Here is a 27239-nt window from a genome sequence, read left to right on the forward strand (position 1 = left end):
GTACTTAATAAGCCGAAAAACAAGTTATTTTTGAATATTTAGAGAAAAAATCACTTTGGGTGCAGAAATGTCAGTTATTCCCCTACTATACTTCAGGAATCACTACTGGTGCCTAATTATGGCTTATTATTAAGATTTTGTTGATGATGTTTACATTTTTATAAATTTAACTCCAACAATTTTCGTTTACCAAATAGGTGGCACACTTGCCCCAATAAGTATAGATTTCAACAAAACTGGATTTCGTATGTAGAACTAAATACTTTTTTCATTCAAATGCCACAATAACTTACACATTTGAATAGTTTCACGATCTACAGTACATAAGAAAAATCTGTTAATAATTTACCTTTTGCCATGCTATTTAGAAACAACGGAATCTTATAAAAATCCACTCCAATTTGGTTGTCTTTGCAAAAGTCGATGTAAATACGTGAAAAATAAAGCAACTTTCATCATATTTTGCTAATTGTATTGTGAACTATAGGGGAACATATTGCTAAGCTCAAAGGGAAAATATATATTGTAGTTTTTATAAAAAGCAGGGGTGGCACACTTGCCCCTATGGCACACTTGCCCCAAAGTCCGCTATAGGCCTGTGTGAAAGAAAAATTACTAACACTCTCACCGCTCAGCGAATACTCAACGGATTTCAATGATTTTTTGTCGGTATACTCGTACACATATCTAGTTTCTAAAAGTGATAAAAGGATATCGGGAATGTTCATGTGGCCGGAGTTATTGCGGTGGATCACTGGGTCAGGTCGGATGACAAGAGTTCTGTGCTTCTGTGCCCCTGGAGGTAGGCAAATTTCAAGTCACAGATAATTTCCAGAATCGGCTATAATATGGCAACTATATCAAGGAGTTTTAAGAAAAACGCATCAGCGTAAACCTTCTGATGATCGATTAAATTGAATAATTATGTCAACAGCATTTGATTGATCCTACAAATGACCATTTCCGGATCTCCGGGATGCATCAAATTAATGATAAAATGCACAATTTGTATCTTAACATCTGTGTCAAGCTTATGGGAACACATTTTAGTGAACTTTTATGTTCGATCTATACTTTTAGAGATTTGAAACGGTTTAGTACCTAACAAATCTAGAGCCGGTTCTTCAGGGCATCAAGTCCAAGTGGCCGCATCTGGTACACTCTAAACGGTGCAAAACTATTTGTTTTTAATGTTGAATATCAGATCTTAATGATTTATGCAAATTAAAATGATTGCCATTGGAAATAAATAAAGACAACTTGGCATGTACCAAAAAATCGCCTTTTTTCATCCGACTTGACCCAGTAACCCACCGCAATAACTCTGGCTACAGGAGTATTTCCGAGTTCCTCCGGCCATTTATAGAAACTAGATATGTGGGCCAGTATACTGACAAAAACTTATTTGAATCCGTTAAGTATTCGCTGAGTGGTACGGGTTTTAGTATTTTTGCTTTCACTCAGGCCTATACGGGTTAAATAATGTATATTTGTGTAAAGTGAAGTTTTTTGTGTCACAGAATGTATATTTTTATGAAAATAATGTAAATTTCCAGAATCAAGTTTGGTGTGAAATTGATAGCCATCCATAAACTTATAGTTCTAAACAAGGAGTTGGACATGGTGTAAACCTGAAAGTTTGTGAGGATGCTAAAAATATATCCCCAAAACAGATTTTACTATCAAAACTCTTACCAATTTGCTCGTTTTGTTGTAAAATTTGATTTTCTGCTACAAAGTACAGAAATCCTTTGGAAATTGCCTACATTTAGGCGTTTTTGCGGTATTCTTGAAATTTAATTATTGATTATTTCCATAAATATTGTCTCGTTAAGAATTTGGCAAGCATATTTGAATTCAGGAGGCCCAAATTCAGTATGTAATCTTAGTTTCAAAACTAACAATAATCACATTGACAAGTGATCAATTTCACCCCGAAATGGGATCCCACGATTTTTAATATTAGAGCTGATTTTTGGTACTAATACCACATTTGTTAGAAAATTTCGGTGCATGAACCAATTAAATTCACCGTCGTACTTGTTTTCCTGTATTAAGTTGTATGATATTGATAAAATTTTAGAAAGCATACCAAGAAAACAGTGAAAATGATCAATTTCACCCGAAATTACGGTACTGAGGTTAATTTGTTTCGTCACTTACTCTTCACACACTGCAATAAATTTACATTTCCACATTTCATTCACTTAAAACACGAAATCTGCACTGAGTCAAATTTAAACTGTCAAATCAAATACATAATTCACTAAATTTTATAGCATAGCTCTAAACTCTCGCTATCAACCAACTCGATTTAACTATCAACCCACATTGTTATTCCAACATCTGTTTACGTTTGAGCACACCAACATTAGGAAACCTTCAGTAATCATTCACGAACGAGACAAGAAACTGATGTGAACGTGAGTACGGAATCTCCGCTATACAATCGGACAAAGCTAGGTATATGGTGAGAGTGTGAGCTTTATCGCATCACAGAAGCAGCGATGTGATTAGTCAGTCCACCAGTCGTGTCAGTCAGTCATATAAAGTCAGTCGAGTCCGGAGAGAGTCGAGTCGTGCCAGAGAGAGGAGTGTATAGTAACAGGAAGGCGAAGTTGGATCATGGTGACAAATTTTACACGAACAACCTGAACTTTTGGGATGCGAATTTAGTGCCGTTGCGAGTGAGTTTTTCGGTTTTTGGTGACCTTGCCAGTTGCTTTTGCGTTAGATTAGTGCTTTGACGCGGAATTTGGAGAATCGGAGCTGTTCCAGATTGTAGTACCTCAGGAGATCCGTGGAAGTGACTAGAAGGAAGAAAAAAAACTGGGTGCGTTCCAATGGAGTGTTATGTGTATTGATGGGTGAATGATGACGGGGCTTGTGTGGTGTACATTTTTTCTCGCTTGGCTCGACGTAAATGTCCGAAACGGGGAATATTTATTATCTGCAGACATAACACATTCCTACGTGCGGGAAAGTGACCTTCGCCCGACGAGCGTAGAGCCCTTTTCAAAAGAACTGCGACATTTGCATCGATAGGATATGCCAATCATCATAATTCAGCTATGGTCCAGAATTGGTCCATAGTGCGAGATTTCGTGATTATTGATGAAAATTTCATCTCCATAATGGCCGAACTGTCACGATGCGGTTGTGTTTTGACAGGTGGGCTCATGTTTACTCGCTCACACAGCTGCATCCGAGTCGGAACGACGAGCGTGATGATGTCATACAATCAAACACGTAAATAAAAATTGAAATAATGCCTACTTACGCGGATTATCTCCCATCGACCTGAATCGTTGAGCTTCTGCTCTGTTGTTTTCTGGTGTACTTTGAAAACTGGTTCAATAGCGGAATCGAATCAAATTGGCCAAACTTTCACCTTCATTACAGAATGTGCGTAACGATTTGATTCAGTGCAGTATGTTTACGTGTTTTGCGTAAATCTAGAGTGAGATAAAACAGACGAATTTATTATTCAAGGATGATTCGTTTGGAGACCTTCCAACCTGAATTTTAATTCTGAATGCTATTTCGTGATTGCTCTTCATATTCAAATTAGAAAAATGTTTTGAAATAGACCACGCATGCTTCAAAAAAGCTTTGAGATTCTGATTTTGATTCCGATTAATAAGTTGAAGCTTAATCTAACCAAATCGATAGCTAATTTATGAGAGGTCCATAATGTCTGGATGCATGGACGAAAATTGTTTCTTTAATGTATTCATACTTCTAACAATATGATTTTTAATGTAGTAAGTATTCTTAAAAAGTATTCCGATAGAGCTGAAATATCTTTAAAAACAATCACAACACATACAGATTTTGTTTTTCAATAACGTGTATGGTATCCTTATTGGTAGTGTAAAAACTCTCAAAAGCTTCTAAATGATCATATTGTAGCTGCTTGGAAACTATTAATCTGCTTGGTATAGTTATCCCATTCCATACATATTCAGAAAGGAATCGTTTTTCGAGTAAATATTCTATAATTCTGAATAAACACTAGGAAACGGTTTAGGAGATCCTAAGCCTGTATCGTTTCCTTATTACTCCTCCAGCAGGTTATTGAGATTGTGTTGAGCTTTAGTGTAGTTTACATGTTAGTTGATTGTCGGAAGTTCAGCAGAGCGTCTGTGTTGTGCGATTTTACTTCATCCTCATGCTCATGCCCGATAACCACAAAGCCACCTGAATGCCTACAAACAATGAGGACTAGATGGCAAAACCTGTGATTAGTACACATTGGTAGTAGATGGAGGCCATAGATCAGCAGATCCTCGCTACAGATCGTAACTACACCAGAGTATAGTGGGCGAAGAAGTGGAGAAGTCAACAGTACCCCGTGGTTGCATTGCAGAACCTTATTTCACAGGTCATATGTGCCGTCTATTTACTCCACAAAGCCGAAGATCGGGATAGGTCATATCTTTATTTATTTATTTATTTATCTGACCAATTCTTCAAGACGATCAGCATGGTGTCCAAGGGTCACAGAAGATGGATCAGCAAGTATAGACAGTAGGACAAAGAGGTCCCGAAAAACAAAGAAGAAGCGTGATATTATAGAAAATGAGTTTTAGTTCTTTCTAATAGTGATATTTGGGTATGATTACTAAGGACACATCAACTGTTGTGGAAGGCCTGGAACAATTTCCTTCATTCATGATAACCTTCTGGATCTGTTCCGCAATAACACTATGGCAAAGAGAATCTGGTTCGCCTTGGAAGAATGCATACGCGAAGAAGTCGGTTTCCCCGCAAACGTTAGTCCGGAAACAACTCACAAGACTTGATATTAAATAAGCATCAATAAAAAATCAAGCAAAGCTAGAAGAAGCTGATCTGATTCCCCAACTGTACATGTTCGATTGCTGGTTGAAGTGTTTAAACCCGGCAGAATAACGCATGTGAGTGAGTAGAAACCTAGAGGATTTGTCGGATTCAAGCAGAAGCCTCGTAAGTTTACAGAAAAGGGTCAAAGGTGACAAAGGATTGCCGGGTCAAGTTGAAAGGTGAAGCGTACGTGGTGGTCGCTGAAACCGAAGTTGTTTCGCTAAAATGCTGCAGATACCAGGTTTGGTAAGGTTATGTTCAGGCTAGATTCTGCAATAAATTATCATCTTGTTTACGATAAGAAGGTAACGTACAAGAGCTTTGACCAGAGTCATTCTTAACGGTAAAGCTCAGCGTTCAGAACATATAGACATATGTCGACAGATTCGGACACGCAGAGTCTTAACATTGATTACCCGAACATCGATGAAACACCACAGAAGTCTTTCGAAAGACCAATCCCAGCGAATTGGTACCCTGAAGGTACCGTAGAATGTGCTTGGCCACTGTCCAGTGAGTCTCACCCAGGTTACTACAAATGCTGCTGACTGCATTCACCGCATACGCAATGTCGGGACGATTACAGTGTACAGTGTACAGCCCAGGGTCGTAGCTTCACAGCACACACAAAAATTGCTAATGTTTGTCCTACCCATGTTTTCATTGTTTTGAGTTATTTTGATAGCATCCTCAACTTCACTTAAAAGCTGGCACATTCACCTCGATCACAGTTTCGATCTAACTGATCCTACTGCCATTTTGGTGTGCTACCTTCTCACACTATTCAGGTGTTCATCGTAGTGCTCTTTCCATCTTTCAATCGCATCATGTGTATCATAAACCTCCACCTTTATCCCGACCCGTACACGAAACGTGGTGTAAAATATAGTTCTGCTGCCTCGTCATCAGTCGGTATCGCCTATGCGCCTTGCCTTGCTAAGGAATATATTTGGCTATCTGAGTCGTTCCAAATTATACAGTTGCAGACGTCGGCGATCGGTATTGCATGACATACTTAACAAAAAGTCCTGGACATATATTAAGCATAAAATTGTATTGTTGAAAATTCTATACAAATAATAACAAAATATAGACACACTTTCACTAATCAAAAACAATCTTCATTTTACAGATCTCTACTATGCGAACAATATAGCGCATGCGACGCACCTTGCCGCATCTGCCGCCACCAACAATGCTTAACAACAGAGCCGTTTAAGCCAGAACAATACACCTCTCGAAACAGCAACGCGTAAGATGTCCGATACCAAATCCGAGCCGCAGCAGCAGCATTCGAGCTCGAGCACTGAGTCGTCATCGCAAACACCACAAACACTAGTAGCAGCAGCAGCAACAGCAGTAGTAGAGTCGCCACCAGCAGCAGTATCTTCGCCGACTTCAGCAGATTCGCCCGCCATCATCGAAACCACCTCCACCACTTTGACGCTTGGCGACCACGGCAAGCCACCGTTAGCAACAGAGGAAGATTCCAGCAGCACAAACAGCAACATTCCAGCGGTCACAGTCACCGTCATTGAAAGTTCAATTCCTACGGCGAACAGTTCCTCGTCAACGACTGCGTCGTCCATTCAGATTGAATCGACTTTTACGGCAACAGTTCACCAGCCCTCGATCATCGTTGAGCGGCAAACTTCGGTCAGCTCCACCGAGGGAAGCATGTCGAACAGTAACAACGCCAACGCAGGCGGCTCGGGATTCCGTAGTTCGTTTAACGGACGTGTACCTTTTGCCAGAATCCTATCAACGGGAAGTGCCGGCGATCGTCGGGCTGTCGGCAACGATGCGGCACGTGTCTCAGGAAACCTAAGCAATAACCTGTTGAATGACATTTTTGCCTTCGTGCAGCAAGCACGCAACCCAAATAGTCTATTCTCGTCGGAAAGACGATCGTTATTCCTCCAATCCGGCCGTTCCGCGTCACACATGCCAGGAAGCAGCACACCACCGATTGGCCACGCTACCACCGGTAACCCCAGCGACGTAGTAATTGATCTTGACAACGCTACCGGGCCATCGCTCCGTTCGTCCAACAATGAAATCTATCCTATTTCTACGTCTTCGTCCATTGCCAGTGGTATCCGGCCAAACTCCTGGATGCCAGCAAATACCACAGACGAGGACGCCATAGCCAGCCGTGCTTCTATAATGCCGAACTTCAACTATCACCACCACCATCATCATTTCCACAACCATCAACCGCTGTCCACCATTCACCACCACCAACATCTGGCACACCCTCAGCCGGCACTTCTCCAGCAAGCCCAAACAGCCCAACAAAGCCAACCAGCTTCCTTGGGAGCTACCGGCAATGGAGGTTCTGCTAACGAACCCCCTCAACGGCCCAGCTCTCCAACCAATCCGAACCCCAACAATGGCACTCGCAGTAACAGTGTCAGCTCTAACCAACCAAACGATGAGGCTACTGTCCATGAAGCCCTCAACCAAATACCAGAAGCTCGCGCCATGATGGACACCTTTGCTCGGTACATTCCGCTACTGTTCATCTTGGTCACAAAGCTTTGCTACGATCACCTTGATGGCATCATCCACTTCCTAGCCCTGTTGATGACATTTTCCCATGCCAATTGGGTTGTCCGCCAGGAGATCTCCAAACAGGCCCAGAAACGGATAATGGTGCTGTTGCGCGAAATGATCTTTATCGGAATCGCCCTAGCCGTAGTCGGTTTCGTCCTCGAACGAAAAAACATCTTCCTCAGCATTTTGTTCATGCCGGACCTGTCCGAACCGCAGACACTCAAAACTCTCCTGTTCTCAGTTTGCATGTCCGATCTGGTGCTCAAGTTGCTCACCATCATCGTCAAGATCGTCATCACTCTGATGCCACCGAGCGTGATCGAGTACAAAAGTCGAGTAAGTTTCTACGATGATCAATCTATCCCAAACGATCACACTAATCTTCTTTTGCCTATTTGTAGGGCAAAATCTATTTGATGACGGAATCGCTCTCTCAGCTATACCGTGCCGCCGCTCCCATCCAGCCCTGGTTGATATTCCTCTTCGAATCATACTCAGGCTCGGAAAAGATCGTCGGTGTCATCTTGTCCGCAGTTTACATGGTTGCAAAATCATCCGACCTGCTCGATCGGATCAAGTTTTGCAAACGATCGGTGATCAAGCTGCTGCAAAAAACGGTAAGTTCCAATGCCCATTTATTTCATTTGTTTAGTTGACCTCTAAACAGGTAACACTGAATCATAAATTTCACGCCAAAATGCTCGGTTCGTGGCCGCATCTCTCCAGTCTCCATACTCGGTTCCGCCCCACGTTCGCCAAACCGCTACACTCTTGATCTGCTCACCTAGCTCGCTGCGCCCCACACCTTCTTGTACCAATTGGATCCAAAGCCACCATATTTACAGGATTGCTGTCCGGCATTATTGCAACACGACTCTGTCTTGGACGCATTCACAACCAGTCCAACTTTGGTGTCTCGCGTTTCAGGCGGGTGTACAGGCCGGCAGACAATGTAATTCGCAAAACGAACAAATTGACTGGATCTTGCGAAAATCGTATCCCGACTGTTTAGCCCGGCTCTCAGTATAACACCTTCTAGTGCAATATTAAACAACAGGCACTTTGTCGTAGTCTCCGGCAGGATTCAAACGAACCAGAATGTTCGCCTACAAACCTTCACAGAATTTTAAACACCTTCTCTCGTTGCTCTTATCAGTATTATGAGCTTCTGGAGAAAGCTTTTCTCACCGTTCTTCTGTCACTTTCTTCATCTTAGCCAACGCGTCTCATGGCGATCGGTGATATTTTGTAGTAAAATTATAAAAACAAAGTTTTGTTTTTGAAAAAAAAAAAAATTAATTGAAGACACTGCTCTTCGGAACCTTGCCGTCGTATCGATGACATTCTTGGCGAGATTTCCGTAAATTCCCACATTGTGTCACGACACAATCTGCCGGAGCTGTTAGATGTTCCAACATATGCTTACAAGCCTTCATCCTGATTTTGCAGAACCGGGCAATGTTTGACTTTGAGCGAAGGTTTCGCTTCACAAACTCGTCGGCAATTACTGTTCGGATGTGATGCCTTCCCTATGTCCTATACCAGAGCAGCTCACAAAAGGCCTTCGGCAGCCGGATGTTCCAGTTCACTTTCCACATCCACAGTGTTGATAAGGAGTGTTCCATTACTCATGCAATCCACCAGCATTTTGTGAGCCCAGGGACCATTTGTCGAATCAATTGATGTTCGAAACACAAACCTAATCACTGAATGTTCGCGTTCCTCCTAAAGATTTGGCACTCGTTAGGTTGACAATTGTAGAATGTGTTCGCGGTTTATTGCGAAACTAACGGCCCAAAAGTCGCAACGATTTTAATTTTCATTGCATTTGTTTACCAATAGCAAATATAAACTGGGATTTAAATTGACGTATAATGTTCCGTTTTCATGAAATGAGTTCATGATTCAGGGATCCTGCTTCATGATTTCATGACTCAACTTTCCACTTTTCAGCACCAAAATCGGAATCATAAATGACAACCACCTAAATACATGAATAGTGCTTATGTTTTCATGAACTGTGTTCAGTTACGGTGTTACGGTAAAATGCTTCATGATTTCATGACTTTTGGTCATGGTGTATTTTCATAACATGAAAACACACTTTCCTCCCGAAATCATGACTCATTCTCCTTATTTCGAGTGCCTCATTTTTACCCGTGTTGCTGCAGCATGACCACCTCTTAGAACCAATCGTTTCGTTGAATCTGTCCCACGTAGCCTCTGTTGTCCCACGTAGCCGCTGCATCGTTGATGGCTGCTTTTACTGTTCTCCAGCAGTCCTCAAGAGGGGCTTCATCCAGCTCACCCTCTTCCGGTAATGCAGCCTCGAGGTGCTGCGCGTATGCCGCTGCGACATCCGGTTGCTTAAGCCGCTCTAGGTCATACCAGGGCGGCCGTCGGTTTAGCTTAGAGTCCTCTGGCACTCGGACGATGATCAGCCGCCCCTGACATGGGGAACAGACGCTGTTGTGAGCCGCTCCTAACATGGAGTATAGACGCTCAAGGTTTACAGAAGCAAAAGCAAAATTCCCACCGGGGTTGGTTACCCGATCTTCCCTAAGGTTACTCGTACCCCGGCCAGTACCGCGAGAAGTTAGGGAAAGGAGTTGCTAGGCAAGAGGCTATGGACCACACAGAGAGGTCTATTTTATTCCTTCAGATACGCGAGGTAGCAATGGTACGCCATGCCCAGGTATTTACCAACCAGAACCATATGTATGAGAATTCTGCATTTTTGTTTTATCAAAATTTTGGAGTAGGGTTTCGTTCTGCGTTCGTCGCCGTCGTATTCACGTTCCAGCTGCGCGTAGAAAGCGTCCTTATCGTCATCGTCACTTGCTAGGTGAGGGCTGTGCACGTTGATTATGCTGATATTGAAGAAACGGCCTTTGATCCTCAACTTGCACATTCTGTTGTCGATTGGCCACCACCCAATCACGCGCCTCTGCATTTCACCCATCACGATAAAAGCTGTGCCCAGCTCATGTCTGTTGCCGCAGCTCTGGTAGATGGTATAACCATCCCTATACGTATGTACCAGGCCCATGACAATCATACATCGATACACAGTGTTCTTCGTAGCCAAGATGTCCCGGGCGATAAGTGAATATCGCCCACTGTCAGTTGTAAGAACTGTGAAAATAAAGACCATTGTTTTGTTTAATTGTTTGTTATGGTTTGATTATCAATTTTTGATATTGTTAAATCAGCTAATAATGTGCCAAAAAGTTGAAGCACCTTGAACATTTCGATGGTTTTGGAAGGAGAGCAAACATTAAAAGGCATCCTGCAAGCCTCGAAGCAAGCAATCAGTGATTTGATTGCGACTCTTGCTCGATTATGGATCATAAACATTAAACAAAACTTCGCATTCTGATTGCACTCTCGATTCAAATTACCCAAAAATGAGTAAACACATGGAGATGTTGACTACGCTAAAAGTCGTCCCGTGACATGGGCCAGGTATGTACCGTCGACCCTTTCCATCAAACCTCCTGCAGCGCTACGATGTCGAACTTGCGGACCCTCAATAATTCGGAAAGAATTCGGGTACTTCCCAAGAAATTGAGAGACTTACAGTTCCATGATTCAAGATTCCAATCGTTAGTCCGTTTTCGATGCCTGGGTCTATGCCGATTGTTCCGGTACGAATTTACATTGCAATTGGTTTTTACGGCTGGCTTGTAAGGCCTGCACCAACCCCCTGTCTCGCCGGAGGATCATCGTGCACAGCACTGTTTAGAGTCCCACGCTGGCACTAGGACGATGATCAGCCGCTCCTAACATGGAGAACAGACGCTGTGTTGAGCCGCCCCTAACATGGAGAACAGACGCTCTGATAAGCTACACCCTCAGAAGAGAGGAACCCTCCTTCCCTGTCAGCATACGACCAAGGTCCCATCAGGGTTGGTTACCCGTTCTTCCCTACGGTTACTCGTACCCCAGGCAGCACCACGGGGAGGTAGGGATAGGAGTTACTGGACAAGAGGCTAAGGACCACAAATGGGATCTATTTTATACCTGCAGGTAGCGCTGCTGTCGTGGCGCCGGCCTACTGGGTGGATACAAGCCTCTGGTTGTTCGGGGCAGGTGGAGGCCCCTTCGTCAGCAATCCCAGCTGGTGCTAGCTGATAGGGCCTGAGCCTTCAGTAGGTCAAATTGCGAAGCCCGCAGTATCAGTTCTTGATACCTGCGGTGCAGCTGGGCGCGGGCTTAGTGGTCGACCCTGCCCGCTTTCAGCGGACAATGGGAGGTGAGGACCACCCGGGAAGCTGGCAATGCGCCAGCATGCTACCTTGGTGGACCCCCATAAGCGTGTCATCGATGTTCGTTGCTGCATGGCTACGCAGCTAACCTGGAGGATGCGATGTGCAATAGCCCCTCTCCGAAGCAATGCCTTCTTGGTGGTCCCGGAGAGACGAAGGGTCTGGCGGCAATGGAAATGGTTTAGTGGGTCGGGGGTGTAGTCCTGTTTACTGCTTGTACGTAGTAAATGGTCCCCAACCTCACACTCCCGGACCTCGGTCCGGAGTCTGTTGAACAGATTATCCCCCCATTGCTTAGAAGGAAAAAAAAACTGCAGGTACGCGAAGTACCAATGGTACGCATTGTCCAGTCATTTACCACCCATCCATGTTTCCTTCCTGAAATCCAAAATTCCTTAAGGGGTTCAGCATTTCATCCAAGTACTACTTCTACAGTTTTACCAAACATTTATTTAAATAGTTTCTCAAAAAGGAGGATCCTTTTTCATTAAGGGTGACTTCAAAACTTACCCAAGTTTTGTCAGAGGTTACTATATAAGTTTTTTTCCAATACCTCACTGATTTATTTTTCAGAAAAAAATCCTTGGCGTTTCCCTGAAGACATTCCTAGAATAGTTCCAGGAAAAATCTTTCGTTTGGATTGGGAATCTTGGAGGATGTCCCAGGGAAATCGATGAATTAATCACTGAATAAAATCTTGGAGGAACCATGACCTTCTTTAAAAATTTCTCGAAAAAAAATTGGAATGATTCAAATGATTTCTGAAATATTTTTTAGAGAAATTATATTTCTGTTCCAAAATCCAGGTAATTAGAGAAATGTCTGCTCTGATGTTAGGAAGAGTCAAACTCCTTTCTCCTGGCTCCTATTAGATTTTATTTTTTTGTTCCTGTTTGGTCTGTTTTCGGTCTCTTTTTGGTTCCTTTCATATCTCTTTTGGTGAAAGGTCTTCTATTTCATATTTTTAAGGCACTCAGCCGCTACCAGCCCGATGAAAAGCTTTCTTATGGTCTTTTTGTTTATTGCTGGGGCGAACCCAGTTTCGCCCTGGATCCGCAATAACAGCTGTCAAAACGTTTTTTTATTGGGTCGAGCCGAACCCGGATCCGCCCCAGGTTCAACCCAAAAACATCGAGGTTCGCTCTGCCGATTAGACATCATCTGTCAAGTACAAACACCGTGTATTGCTAAAGTTAATTTCATCCTAATTTGCAAATAACTTTTTTAAAAGAGAGATTGAAAATTAAGAGGTAAGCGTCCGGGTATTGATGCAGCACGGTGTTAACAAGTATTTAAGTTTTTAAGTTTATGGTATCAACCTTTGGGCTGTCGCGCTGTTGTACTTTGTACAACAGTTGTGATTTATATGCTATCATTTTGCAACAAAGATATCTATCGACACCAAACCAAAATGTATTCTTCAAGAATCTTCTTAAGAACAATACTCGACAGTTTTTATTTACAGTATGGCCCTTTATAATACGGTAAAATCAACAAATGTACATGGAAGTCGCATAATAATGAACGCACTATGTACGGTTCGAGGAAACCACAGTTTGAAATCGTCATATCTTAAAATCCAGGTAATATAGAAACTTGGGGTCTTTATTAACGTTGTTCTGGAGATGAAGCGCTATCTGATGGTACCTTATTTAATTCGGAATTTGACCGCTAGGTGGCATTTAGTGGGCATGGAAGTTTTACTTCTGTTTTGCAGATATTTCAGGATCCTGACCATTTAGAAGGATGGCGTCTTCGGCAAAGTTGTTTAGTAAGTTAAGGACTATAATTTTTCGGGCTAGTTGATTCAAAATTTTATCACTAGGCGGCGCTAGTGAGCATGAAACTTTTGTTTGCAGATATCTCAGGAGCCTGACCACTTAGAAAGATAGTGTTTTCGGCAAAGTAGTTCAGTAGCTCAAGGGCAATCATTATTTGAGCTAAGAAATAGGGTATTTTTCCACCAGGCGGCGCTAGTGAGCATGAAATATTTGTTTTGCAGATACTACAGAATCTCATCTTTTTAGACAGGCACCATCGGCAAAGTTGTTCAGAAGCTCAGGAACTATCATTATTTTGCAAAATCTCGAAACGAAGAAAGAGTTTGAGCTACTGAACAACTCTTCCGAATACACCATCTTTCTAAGTGATCAGGCTCCTGAGATACTTGCGAAACAAATGTTTTATGCTCACTAGCGCCGCTTTGTGGCAAAATTTTGAATCAACTATCTCAAACAATGATAGTCCTTGAGTTACCGAACAACTTTGCCGAAGACGTCATCTTTGTAAGTGGTCAGACTCCTGGAATATTTGCAAAATCAAGGGTGTTGTACAAAATACAACGCGCGACTACTCGCGTTACAAAAATTCGCGCGACGACCGAAAGGTTAAAACATTATTTTGTAATTTTGCACTCCAAGAATTGAAATTTCATAAAACTTTGTGGCTTACAGTTCGAATGTAGGTATGACACATTCGATTTGACCCGAACCTGGTTCCGTTTTTGTTCGTTTATTGCGAGTCGGGTCAGCTCTGACCCTGGTTTAAAACTAAAAACGCCATTAAACTTGTGGTAAAGGATGGCTTGAAATTGAGGGGTTAGAAATAAAGGGATGTCGGTGACAAAAACCTAGTTTTGTGATAATCTACTTCGAAGTTTTTTCAGCGATTTTTCATTCTATAAAAATTGTATAGGAGTCAAAAAACAAACGAGTCTTCCAAGAATTATGCTATTTTTAAGTTGAGCGGAAAAGTCACCTGAACGCTTGGAAACAGAAGAATTTCCTCCACTTTACTTAAAACGACCAAAATGTAACTTACACCGCTTTTTGTTAGAGCCCTTTTAATTTCCAGCCCAGGGTTAATTTTTTTTCTTAGCTTCACTGCACACAAAAAAAAATGTTAACTTTTGTCCTACCCATGATTCCGAACGTGGACGCGCCTCTGATAGCTTCAAGTCACTGCAAACCACTCTATTTATCTTTATACAATTTATTGCGACTAAAATTAAATTCAATTTCTATTAAATGATTTTACCAATAAATAAACAAGTGTCTTATCTCTCAAAAGGGGGATTATATTGGTAAACACATGCAACAGCAAAAAACACTTTCTCGTCTCAGAAATGGGCACAACCTTTTTCATTTTTCAGTACTGTCTTCGTTGGTGACAAAAGTACCCAGACAACCAAAATGTACGTATAACGAAATCATCTGGAGGCTTTATATGTGCAAAATTTCAAGATGTCGCGAAAAGGCCTTCTACGTATAAAAGTGGAGGCGATATACCGTTTTGATTCATATTACGGACACTTAAGGACTTAGTGAAGTATAACCCAGCATAGAGTATACAAAATAAATCATTCTATATGATTCCTTAGCGCTATCGAGCGTAGGAAGCCCTTATCTTTCGAATGGTGGGTGAAGAATACGTTTCCACAACTTGAATAATTTTAAATAAATCAAAATGTGTGGCCTTTTCATGATTCTTATTCCGGACGCTTCCTCACTTTTGTCTCATATTCCGGACACTCTGAATCGAATTCCGGACAGCTCATGATAGTCATTAATGGAACAGTCAAATCATGAATTGAAATCGTCAAACCACTAAAGAGACATCTAAGGTAGTTGGGCATTATAAATTTTCGAAGATATTTTTGGAAAAAGCTTACTAAAACGAGCTTCGAAATTGAGAACTTTTCAACGGCAAAAATTGAAACATTTCGTGTGAAATGTTTCCCATACAAAGTAGAGTGTCCGGAATTTGAAGCTGTCCGTAATATGAATCAAAACGGTACGTGCATATATTATGTGATGAATAACAGCATACAATGCGAAAATATAAATTTTCTACCGAACTAATCTGTGATCTTATGCGACTTAACTTATGATAACAAATGTTGACTTGACAGCTGCTACGGATTGATGCGACTTACTTTGTACAAGTGTACGAGACGAAACAAAATGTTCAAATATACTCAGAAAAAAGAGTTTTATGCGAGGAAACGCATCAATCTGACGATTTTATCCACCGCGTTTCGCGGGGTTTGATGTGATATGTATGAAATAACGAGTTATTACGTGTACTTTCATGCGACTCCTGGTTGTCTGGGTAGTCGGTTATGTTGTTAAAAAGGAGGCTTATGGGGCACTGCACTGTTTCAATTTTGTATGGTGTTGTGTCGTTTACTGGCCTTATTGTTAACCCCAAGGCAGAGTGATAGAGAAAGGATTTTTTTGCACAGAGCCCTAATTGCTACGGAATAGCAAAAATTACGCCAGTTCCTTCCTCAAAAGGATTACCTTTAAGCTTATTAAACTCCCTAGACCCAAATCCTGGTTGCGCTACTGTACTTACACGATTATGTATTTCATGTATATTAAAATCTTAACTGTAGGGTAAAATGTAGGATCATAGCTTTACGCAATTTAATGAAATTTTAAACAAGTTGCAATTATTTTTGTATTGTACATTTGCTTTTAAACTTTAAACTCGACGATTTGTTTCCACCGTTGGTACCGTAATTTCGGTTACAAATGATCCCTTTTTTCAATTTTCTTGTCTATTTTCTGTAATGTTTATTGTTCCTTAAAACTAAACGCAGGAAAATAAGTACGACGGTGAACCACATTGAATCATGTATCGAAATTCTCGATCAAAAGTTAATTCAATGATATGGTATGATGATATGATATGGTCTCTTTACGCAGGCATCTATATATTCCATCGATTCATAATTTGAAATTATTAATGTATTTTGCGCAACCCCCTGAAGGAAGCGCTAGTTCTTGAAGCATACCACCATCTGTGTGGCGCTAGTGCTGGAGTAAACATATTTAGGCTTTGCCCTCATCAAACCCCGCGCGGAAGCGACAAATGTCGTATGAGAAAAACATTATACTATTGATAATCGTGTATCGTTGTGCCTAATTGACTGTTTAACGATAAACTTGCGACGATCGACGCGCCATCATATGTCATATAACGGAGGGTATAAGCCATTTTACGAAGCCTGGTCAAATCACAGGAGACCTGGGATTTTTCAATCATCGGCGTCAGTTTTCGCGATGATGATGGTTGATGACTGTGCGCATTTCTAGCGTAGCTTTCCATCCAGGCGAAAACTTGAATGGAGAAAAATTATTAAAATATTTCTGATCACAAAAGTGCTTTTTTATGTGCAATATGGGTAACAAAGAGGTAGCTGATACAATAACTAGGTGTAATGTTGCAGTAACGAACATTTTTGGATCTCATTTTTATCATTTTCTCCATTTCCTCGTTTGGTAAGATGAGGCGTTATTGAAAATCACGCTGGATTTAATCCCAGGTCTCCTGTCAATTGACGCAGTTGCGGCGATCAGCTGTTCCGAAACGTCTCGTAAAATGGCTTATTAGAACTAACTTGGAGTCGATGATTTGGAGGTTATTAGGCAATTTGGAGGTTAAAATCCCCTCCAAACACTAGCGATTTTGCGGTGGGATGTTGACGTTTGATGACGAATAATATGGAGCAAAATTATCTAGCAATCACAGAAAACTGTACAAAGTAATACGCACTTAACACCAGATTGATAGGTAAAATATGAATGTCGCATTCGAAAACGAGTATGTCTCGTGCCAAAAACGGTATTTTTGGACGAGCTGTCAAATCAGCACCTTCTCCAGCACCAAATTATTGGCTTCACTCCAGTTGTTCGTGGATGACAGCCGTTTCAGTCCTGTGATTTTGCGTCATATTTGAACTAAATGTAAACAAACTACAACTTAAGTCTTGCATCTACTGTCTCGTTTCGTACAGCTTGAAGATAACTTTGTAATTTTCGCACCAGCACTTCAAAATATCTCAAAATACATTCATTGTAATGGATTTTGACGATCATGTTTATATGTTGTGGGATGAACATCTCGCAGACTAATTAAAATTGAAATTATCTTTCTAAATGTTGCAAATGCTTTGAATTAACAATAAACAACTATTCCTCAAGTGAAAACATTCAATGATGTACAAGTTAAAAGAATTAGAGATATTTCTAGATTGTGTCCGGTATTGGAGGCCACCTCTTAAGGTGAAGATTAAACGAAACCAAACCTCAAATTTTCAAGAGCACAGATCTGAAGAACTAAACATCTGTTTAAACTGAAAACTGAATCGATTGGGCGCTAGCTGGTGGTTCTCCAGATTTGTGCTCTTGAAAATTTGAGGTTTGGCTTCGCTTCATCTTCACCTTAAGGTTGGTCAATTTGGTACTCAAATAAATCATTTGTTGCAAAAAGCGTTCAAATTCCATACATAGCCTTCGTATGACGTATGACCTTGGCCATTCATTTTTCACCGAACTAAAAGAGACCTTGTTTATTCCGCTTGCTGACGATACCGAATCACGAAATTCCCACGACTTTTCTTGAACCCACGACGATCACTACGAACCACTAGGCACTGCACCAACAGAAAATAAATTCGAAACAGAAGCTCCATTGCCATCGGTAATTGACGTGTGGTCCAGTTTCGCGTTGTAACATCACCAGCGCGAACGGCGGTAAATGTGTCCAAATTGGCTAATTGGCAAAAGAGAATCCTCCAAAGCCACAAAAGTATCTTCACCTCCACCGCCCATAAGTGGAAGAAGATCATCATCTTGCGATCACGCTCAACATTGTTGACCCACGTTCTGTTTGCAGTCCAGCCAAGCATAAAATCGCGTTGGTCGATTGCCGAAAATCACGATAAAAACAAGATTGGCCAAAAACGCTGATGTAAGTCGACACATACACATAGTAACATCATCCGTCCACGTGAGTCTGTTTACTTGGTGGATGGGGTGTCTTCGAAGGAGGCGTCGCATTTCTGAGCGTCAAGACAAGTCGTGCCATAAGCGCTTCTAATTTGTTGGAATTCACCTGGTACTAACGAAACGGTAGCTAAATATTTGTGTATCAATGTGAATGTAGATTTAGTTCGCAACCCACTCGTAGGCGATCGTGTCGAAGCTATGGGCGAAACTGCAAACCGAACATGCTTGTGACGAATGACTGATCCTAGTTATGAGTGGAGTAGTAATATACACGTAGGGATGGTCCGATGCACGACCATTTGGCGAATTCAAATGGAAGAATAGTTAGTGAAGATTTCAAGACTCTGATAAGGTCGTGAACTCAAAACTTCACCCCGGGATATCATACGAATCTGAACATCCCCAAATTCCTCTCGCGCACATTCTGCATCCAAAATAGCCTAACGATGAAAGTGAAATTAATTTTGCCCTCACCTTCCACACCGCGATTATCGCAACGCGTCGCACTAAACTTCGCGGCGATCAAACAACTTCACTATGGGCCGAGAATTAAAATTAGGCGACAAATTTTTTTTTTTTCGTTTGATCCATGTTTGAACAATCGCAGAATTCTTGTGTACAGTTATTTTACCGTAATGAATTATATCATCAGTGCACTATATTACGCTCATTCAAGACAAATTGTGAGTCTAAACATTTTTATTTTAAAAACTAACAAAATGAACTTGTTTTTGTGTCATAATGTAACCTAAATGCAGTCAGTATCAAAGTAAAGTAAACTGAAAAAAAAAACTTTTTTGGGAAAAAATTTCGATTGATTTTAAGAAAACTGAAATATTTTAATTTTCGCTACCTCAAGCGATTTTTTTCGTCATAGTGGAACTACGACTACAACAAAAATAAAGAATGCTGTACACTAATATCGATAAGTTTTTTCAATGTTGTCTATAATTTTTATGTTAGAAACGCAGTGGCGATCGGATCAGTAACCAATCGCCACTGCGTTTCTAACATAAAAATTATAGAAATATAGAATATAAAACATAGAAAAAATCCCCATGCCAAAGTGAATCATGGAAGTGCACAAATAGCTCTGCACCCTACATTTAACCGTACATTGCAAATCATATAATGAGCCATTTTACGAGACGTTTCGGAACAGCTGATGGCCGACACGGCGTCAATTGACAGGAGACCTGGGATTAAATCCAGCGTGATTTTCAACAACGCCTCATCTTACCAAACGTGGACATGGAGAAAATGACAAAAATGAGATCCAAAAATGTTCGTTACTGCAACATTACACCTAGTTATTGTATCAGCTACCTCTTTGTTACCCATATTGCACATGAAAAAGCACTTTTCTGATCAGAAATATTTTAATAATTTTTCTCCATTTAAGTTTTCGCCTGGATGAAAAGCTACGCTAGAGATGCGCACAGTCATGAACCATCATCATCGCGAAAACTGACGACGATGATTGAAAAATCCCAGGTCTCCTGTCATTTGACCAGGCTTCGTAAAATGGCTTATAAGCCATTTTACGAAGCCTGGTCAAATGACAGGAGACCTGGGATTTTTCAATCATCGGCGTCAGTTTTCGCGATGATGATGGTTGATGACTGTGCGCATTTCTAGCGTAGCTTTTCATTCAAGCGAAAACTTAAATGGAGAAAAATTATTAAAATATTTCTGATCACAAAAGTGCTTTTTTATGTGCAATATGGGTAACAAAGAGGTAGCTGATACAATAACTAGGTGTAATGTTGCAGTAACAAACATTTTGGGATCTCATTTTTGTCATTTTTTCCATGTCCTCGTTTGGTAAGATGAGGCGTTATTGAAAATCACGCTGGATTTAATCCCAGGTCTCCTGTCAATTGACGCCGTTGCTGCGATCAGCTGTTCCGAAACGTCTCGTAAAATGGCTCATAAACACAATGTCGTAATTTGCCACATCAAAAGGGACTGCTATAATGAATTTACACTTGAGTTCCAGCACATGAACACAGGTAAACTAGTAATCCTTTATAAGAGAGATTCGCGGAAGCTGACATTTCTGTCAAAGTGTGAGCCAATCGAACAGCGAGAACTGCCAAAGCGTGAGCCAAACGAACACGCGTAATGTTTGTTTTGAACTTTACTTGAGGAGTAATGTAATCCGCTTGAAATTATTTCAGTAAAAGTTGTTTTGCATGAAGTAAAAAGTATGAAATAATTCCTTTTTTGATTTTCATCAATGAGATTTTTAATTGTTGATTTTTTCTGATGTTTATTAGTTTAGAAATGTAGCTCAAAGATCTATAACGAAAAAAATACACTTTTTAGCAATGAGGAAGTCATGTCCGTGTTACAATATTATTCTCGATGCCGAGCAAAATCAGCACTGCTGGTCTGCTGCCAAATCATTCCATTTTACTTCCACTTATCTCTCTATAAAGGATCACTAAGGTAAACCATCACTCTTAAAAGATTTTGTAACAAATTTTGGCATATTTCTTTTTGAAAGCTGTGTATTGTTGAGCGGTAATTAATGGTCCAGTGGCATCTTTCCAAGCAAAACAGTTATGGGAAGTATGCATTTCAACAGAAAAGAAATCGCCTATCTCGATGCGTAGGAAATTTCTTGCAAGAAATGCTCAGGAAAGGCATTTTTTATCGCAGTACGCAGTTAAAGGATTTCTTGACCATATCTTGAGCAGACATTTAATTTTCTTGAGCGGAACAACATACGTAGCTTTACATAAACATTATTCGGCTTGAAGTCAGGCGTAATTTGTCTTGGCTTGCTGAACCCATTATTAACCATTAACCTGAAAAAAGCAAAACATTCATAAAAATTAAAAAATATTTTCTAATGTCGATCGCTTTATATCTACAAATTGAAAAATTGTGACAATAAATAAATCGTCGTCAAAATAAAACTCTAACACAAAGCTTGCTTCGATGAAATTATAAAAAATTATAGTATATGCAAGAAATGTCAGAAGGGAGTGGTTCAAAATTTATAGCAACCCGACCAGAACCACATAACAAGATTATAACACATTCCTATCAGCAGCAGTTAAAAATAACAGAAGTTGATAAAATTTGGTTATCAAGATGGCTTTGTTCTCAACTTGTTATATTTTTAGTAACACATTTATAACAAAATTTGTTATATTTTTGACATCGCATTTATAAGTTTGTTGCAAATAACATCCGATGTCATAAACAGTAACAAAGTTTGCAATAATTTTGTTATTTTGTAACATCTTTGCAACACATTCTGTCATAATTTTGATATAATTGTATCAGGGTGTGTTATATTTTAGTTTAATTTGGTGCAAATTTTGTTAGAATTTTTGTTATTTTAACTACTAACGGTACATGTTTTATAACAACTGGTGATATAAAAAAATCATATCAGGAGAACACATTCTGTTATAATCTTGTTTCATCCGTCTGGTCGGGAAGCTAGCGTAAAAAACCTGGATAGACAACTAGTCAAATAAATCTTCAGTTATGTAAAGAAAAATTGGCCACCTTGTGGTTCCGTAACATGTTCCGGGATTCCCGAAAAAGTGATCAATCCAAATATTTCATAGAGCTGAGCCGTGCGGATTATCAAAATTTTCTAGATTTCCATTTAGAATTTATCAAAAATATCTACAGTTATCTTGGGTACCAGTGACCCAAGAGGCGAATTCAAATAGCTGATGGATTTTTTTGAGGTGCTATCATAAATATCTGCCGTTGCCTTATACAACATTTGGTGTACGTGCCAAGGCCAATATCAAAATGTACATGACTGGTTAGAAAATTAACCAGCTAACTTCTCTGAAGGAATATTGGTCACAAGGTGCTCCATGAACTGTTTGCATAAATTCCATCAAATGCGATAGCCAGTTTTGATGAATGGTGTTGTTTCCAAAGCAGTTATGCCCTTTTGAAAAGTCCCGAGCAACACACATGTTAAAATTGAGTATTATCAACTTATATATGACTAGTTTTAGTCATATATCAGTTGATAATACACAAATATAACATGTGTGTTCCTGGGGGTTGTTATCGATTTGGTAACTCGCGAAACAAACGTAAATTAAAATTCGATCAATTTATATATATATATTTGACAGAACAAAGTCATCATAACACTCAAATCTTACAGAATTTTACGGAGAACTAAGCAGATAATAAATAAGTGAAATCACATGAAATATTCCCTTATAACAGGTCCGTCACACTCGGGCTCAGATTGAGTACCACTTCTAGTACTGCATTTCGTCCCTCGGTAGTACAAAAGGTACCCAAGCTTGACAGATCGCAGTACACTTTTCACGGCATTCTAGATTACCTTATGAGCCATAAAATATTGGGCAACTGCAAGGGACATGGAGGTCTTTAATTTGTCTTTGCTTATAAGCTAAGCCGTGAGGGCTATCATATGGCGGATATTTTGAGAATTTTCCTTTCTGCGGTATCGGTAGAGTTCTACCGGAGCTGTCAAAGTTCTACCGCAGGCTTGAGAATCATTCTATCATTGAATACAATATTCTGATCAAAGTATACTGGTAGTACATGAAGCCATGAAAACCAGCTGTGATAGGTTTCTGTTAAACCATAAAACGAACAGTTATCTCTAAAATAGCAATACATCGATGATTTTTACAGCAAAATATATTTTGTTCTGTGGTTCTCTGAGCAGGTTAGTACAATGATGTGTAGAATTTATTTGAATTGTCCGCTAGTCCGTAACTTCTGAAACCTGTTACGGAACCACTAGGAAGCCAAAATAACTCATGATTACTGAACACATCTCTGAAGAATTATTTATAAAATTCTAAAAGGTTTTATGAGCTATATTGGTCATTTATCCAATACTCTCGAAACTACTAAGTGCCCATTGTTACCTATTAAGAAATTTAAAACTGATACACATTAGTTTATCAAACGTTTGAATTGACCACTTATTCGGGAATCCCGGAACATGTTACGGAACAACTAGGTAGCCGATGTTGTTTTCGATACTTGAAGCGATCTCTGAAGAATTCTGTATGGAATTCAACAAATTTTGGTGTATTGCACAGCTCAGCTTTGCTAAATGTTTAAATTTGGTACTTATACGGGAATCCTGAAACCTATTACGGAACCACTAGGTAGCCAGTGTTACTTTAGATAACTGAAAATATCTGTGATGAATTCTCTATGACACTCTGAAAATGTTGATGTGTCACACGACTCAGTTCTATCAAATTTTTGAATTGACCGCTTATCCAGGAATCCCAGAACCTGTTACGGAACCACTGTGTGGACCAATATTAACTTAATAACTTAGTGAATATCTCATGAATTCTGGATGAAATTCTGAAAAATTGATGTGATGTGATATGATTGCAACAAATGAATGAACTGACTACATTTCCGGAAATCCCGGAACCTGTTACGGAATCAATAGGTGGCCAACGTTGCCTTGGATAACTGAAGGCATTTCTAATGAATTCTGTATGAAATTCTGAAAATTTTGATAGGTCGCATGGTATGGTTCTATCAAATTAATTAATTGGGTCCTAAAATGTTTAATGAAATCTTGTTTTCATTTAAAAACACGAAGGAGCATGTTACTGCTACTATTTTAGCAATTTTTCTCGCTCAAATAACGGCTACATCATATTTAAACTTTAATTTAAAAATTGGGTCCATAAATGAACCTTGACATTTTTGATCATGTTTGACGTTCGCTTAATCGACAAAAACACCACAGGGCATTCAGTTTTAACACTGGGGTTGTTCCTATCTGACATTTTGGAAGGGACACGGAAAGCAAAATACACCCAAAATTTGAGTTTAAGCTAAGGAGTGTGACAAAATCTAAAAAAATGTTTTTTGGACTTAAACAAAAGAAAAACTTTAAAAAATTGAGAAAACATGGGTTTTTAGCCTAAACTTAAGCGTTTGACATTAAAATTGGGACAGGCCTTTAGGACCCTATTGGCCACTTTTCCAGGACCCTCCAGGGAACCCAGGAATCTGCCATGGGAACCCATATGAACAACGTTGCCATACTCAGATAGCATCGTCTTGGATCGATTTGTTATAAAATTATGCAAATTTTTATATGCCGCGCGGCTTGGTTTCACCGAAAACATAAATTGGCCGGAGTAGTGGCCCTGGGAACCGTGCAATGGCCTCCCGAATCGGTCCCTTGGCCACTTGATAACCAGTAGTGTCTTGAAGAATTAGCCAGTTGATTAGATACCATTTTCAATGCATTTAGACCAAATACTATGTTTCACAATTCACAACAAATACATTTTGCTCTTACAGAAATGGCCAAACCATGGTCCCTTTGGCACAGGTTCTGAGCAGCCAAGTCCAACCAAACCAAAATTGTTGGCTAGATTCACAAAATATAAGGCTTAACAATAATTTTGAGTACAAAATCATTTATATTTGGTGAAAAAACGGCTACGAGAATCGCAAGTCAAATCCGGGTCAATATGACCCGAACACCTTAAACGTAACTTTTTTTTGTCCAGCCCTTCAGAAATGACCTACTTTTTTTCAAACATGAAACTCTTATGTTCCAAAAAAATTTAAAGTCACCTTATTTCATAACAATAGGAAATAACAAACAAAAGTTATGGCGCTTTGAATGTGCGTTTCAGATTATATTGACCCGAACGGATGCAGTTCATTAGGCCGAAAAGGCCGTTAGACCGAAAGAATCGTTAGGCCAAAATAACATTTGATTATTTACTACTATTTCAAATGGCTAATTCATCTGTGTTTTTTCCTTCTTATAATCAAAGGCTTTTTTTCTAGTTATATTTCACAGTAGTTATTATGGGCTTCTAGGTAATGCAAATTATCCTGATCTAACAACCAACAGTTCATTCGACCTAAAAATTCGGTTGTATGACATTTGCCAGAAAGCCGTTTGCCAGAATCAATTTGCCAGAATGGATCATTTGCCAGAAAACCATTTGCCAGAAAGCCGTTTGCCAGAATCAATTTGCCAGAATCGATCATTTGCCAGAAAACCATTTGCCAGAATGGACCATGGAACGGGAGGATGGAAGGGGGCCTGGCCAATGACCACGATACAAACAATTCTATTTAATTTTTTGTATGGACGAAAGACCCCGTGGAGGTAAAAAATCCGAAAGAATTGACCACGTTGTTGGACAACCCCTTATAGGCAACTGTATTTTCAACATTCTATTAATGATTTTCCTTTCTTTGAAGATTAGGCTGTTCTTTAGGGCTAACTAATTCAAGGACTTATATGCTTCATAGGAGATTTACCCTTCTTTATATTATTGGCTAGTCTTTATAATTGTACTGTGTGTTTCTGCCTGCAGTTAACAGAAGGAATGGAAGTAATATAAACAAAGTTATGTCATCTCAATTTTAAATAATTACAGCTAAAAAAAATCAATATAGGACTGCTGTCAATAAAAATGTCTGTAAAAAGAATTTATGTAAAAAAAAATGCAAATAGCGGGAAATGGACAATCAATATATGTCCTCAAATAAAAAAAAACTAAATTGAAAGTGATTCAATAATGGAATATTTACCATGACCTTCATCTAATTTCTCATTGAAGATTACTCGAGTGATTCCGAAAACATTAATCTTCATAACCGACTTGTTTCGTAGAGCAAGTGACAGAATATGAGAAACCAATATATGTGTGTTTTTTGGTTTCCACCATTAATCATGGCCACGTAGCAGTCCTGCTAAGAATTTCAAAATATCTCCCGTTCCAGATAGCTAAAACTAGCAATCAGAGTAAACACTGAAGATTGAAGAGTTTTCCGGCTGCCTGTCGCAAATGTTGTAAAACTACTTTAAAACAATAAATAATGCGGTTCAAATTATTATTAAGAGTAAAACAGTTTAACGTTCATTTCAAGGACTGAATAATGTATTTAAATATATGACCGAAAGAACATTGAATAGTCATTTGAGTTACCATGACCCCACAGTTATGGATCAAATAGTGTGGAGTCCAATCTTTAAAATTCAATAAAACGACATGGAAAACGTAAAGTTGTAATTTAAAAGCACGAATCGAATCGTTTCAAATTGGAACTTCAGTTAGTAAACTGTTTTGAGTGTAATATTTACATAGGATTGCATAAAAAAAAAATCAAAAATTGTATCGATTCCTGAAAACCATATTATGGATCAATTTTCATATTATGGATCAAATTGTGACATATTACGGATCAGTGCGCAAAATCAAGAGATTTTCAACTCAATGCATCCGTATCGCATGGTATGGCGAAAGTTAACAATGTATCATATATTACTGCAAAAAATAGCAGTGTTAGAGCTGGAAACAAAGGTAAAACGCCCTTTTTTGTGATACTGCATTGTAGTAACTGAGACATGTACTGTTTTCGCTCCACACTAAGTTTTCCATCCATTTTTGTCTGTTAAAAAATGAAATTTACAAACCTTGATGTTTTATTAGTTTTATCCTTAGTGCTTTTGTCTGAAAATGTCGAATCCAATGCAGAAATCTACATTCTTTGGAAGTGATCCATAACCGTGGTAAACAATCATTTCCTGGTTCATATTATGGATCACTAGTTAGAAATGCTAATATTCGGTATTTAGCACCAACAATCAAGAAAAATGTTTTCCAAAGATGAATTCATACTAAATCGAAGCGATCAAGTATAAAACATGCTTTACCATTTGAATTTTACCACATGTGGGAGCTTATGAATGCTGACGGCACTTCTTACAGAAAACGACCATATAATGATAGCTGTGTGGTACCAA

The 27239-nt window shown here is 39.6% G+C and overlaps 1 protein-coding gene across 2 annotated transcripts in view; it reads left to right on the forward strand.

The window, feature by feature from the left end:
* Window positions 1–2487: 2487 nt before the first annotated feature.
* LOC5572335 (RING finger and transmembrane domain-containing protein 2) overlaps window positions 2488–27239 on the forward strand; it is a 28263-nt gene continuing 3511 nt past the window's right edge. Inside the window, exons 1-3 of one of the 2 annotated variants that reach the window (XM_021857429.1) lie at window positions 2488–2687; window positions 5978–7737; window positions 7803–8018. In XM_021857429.1, coding sequence (XP_021713121.1) covers window positions 6103–7737; window positions 7803–8018 — 1851 coding nt within the window. In that variant the 5' untranslated portion in view covers window positions 2488–2687; window positions 5978–6102. Of the gene's footprint in view, window positions 2834–5977; window positions 7738–7802; window positions 8019–27239 lie in introns of both variants that reach the window. The other variant, XM_001653975.2, reaches the window with a different exon arrangement.

Source organism: Aedes aegypti, chromosome 1, assembly GCF_002204515.2.
Source record: "Aedes aegypti strain LVP_AGWG chromosome 1, AaegL5.0 Primary Assembly, whole genome shotgun sequence".
Taxonomy (NCBI): Eukaryota; Metazoa; Arthropoda; class Insecta; order Diptera; family Culicidae; genus Aedes; species Aedes aegypti.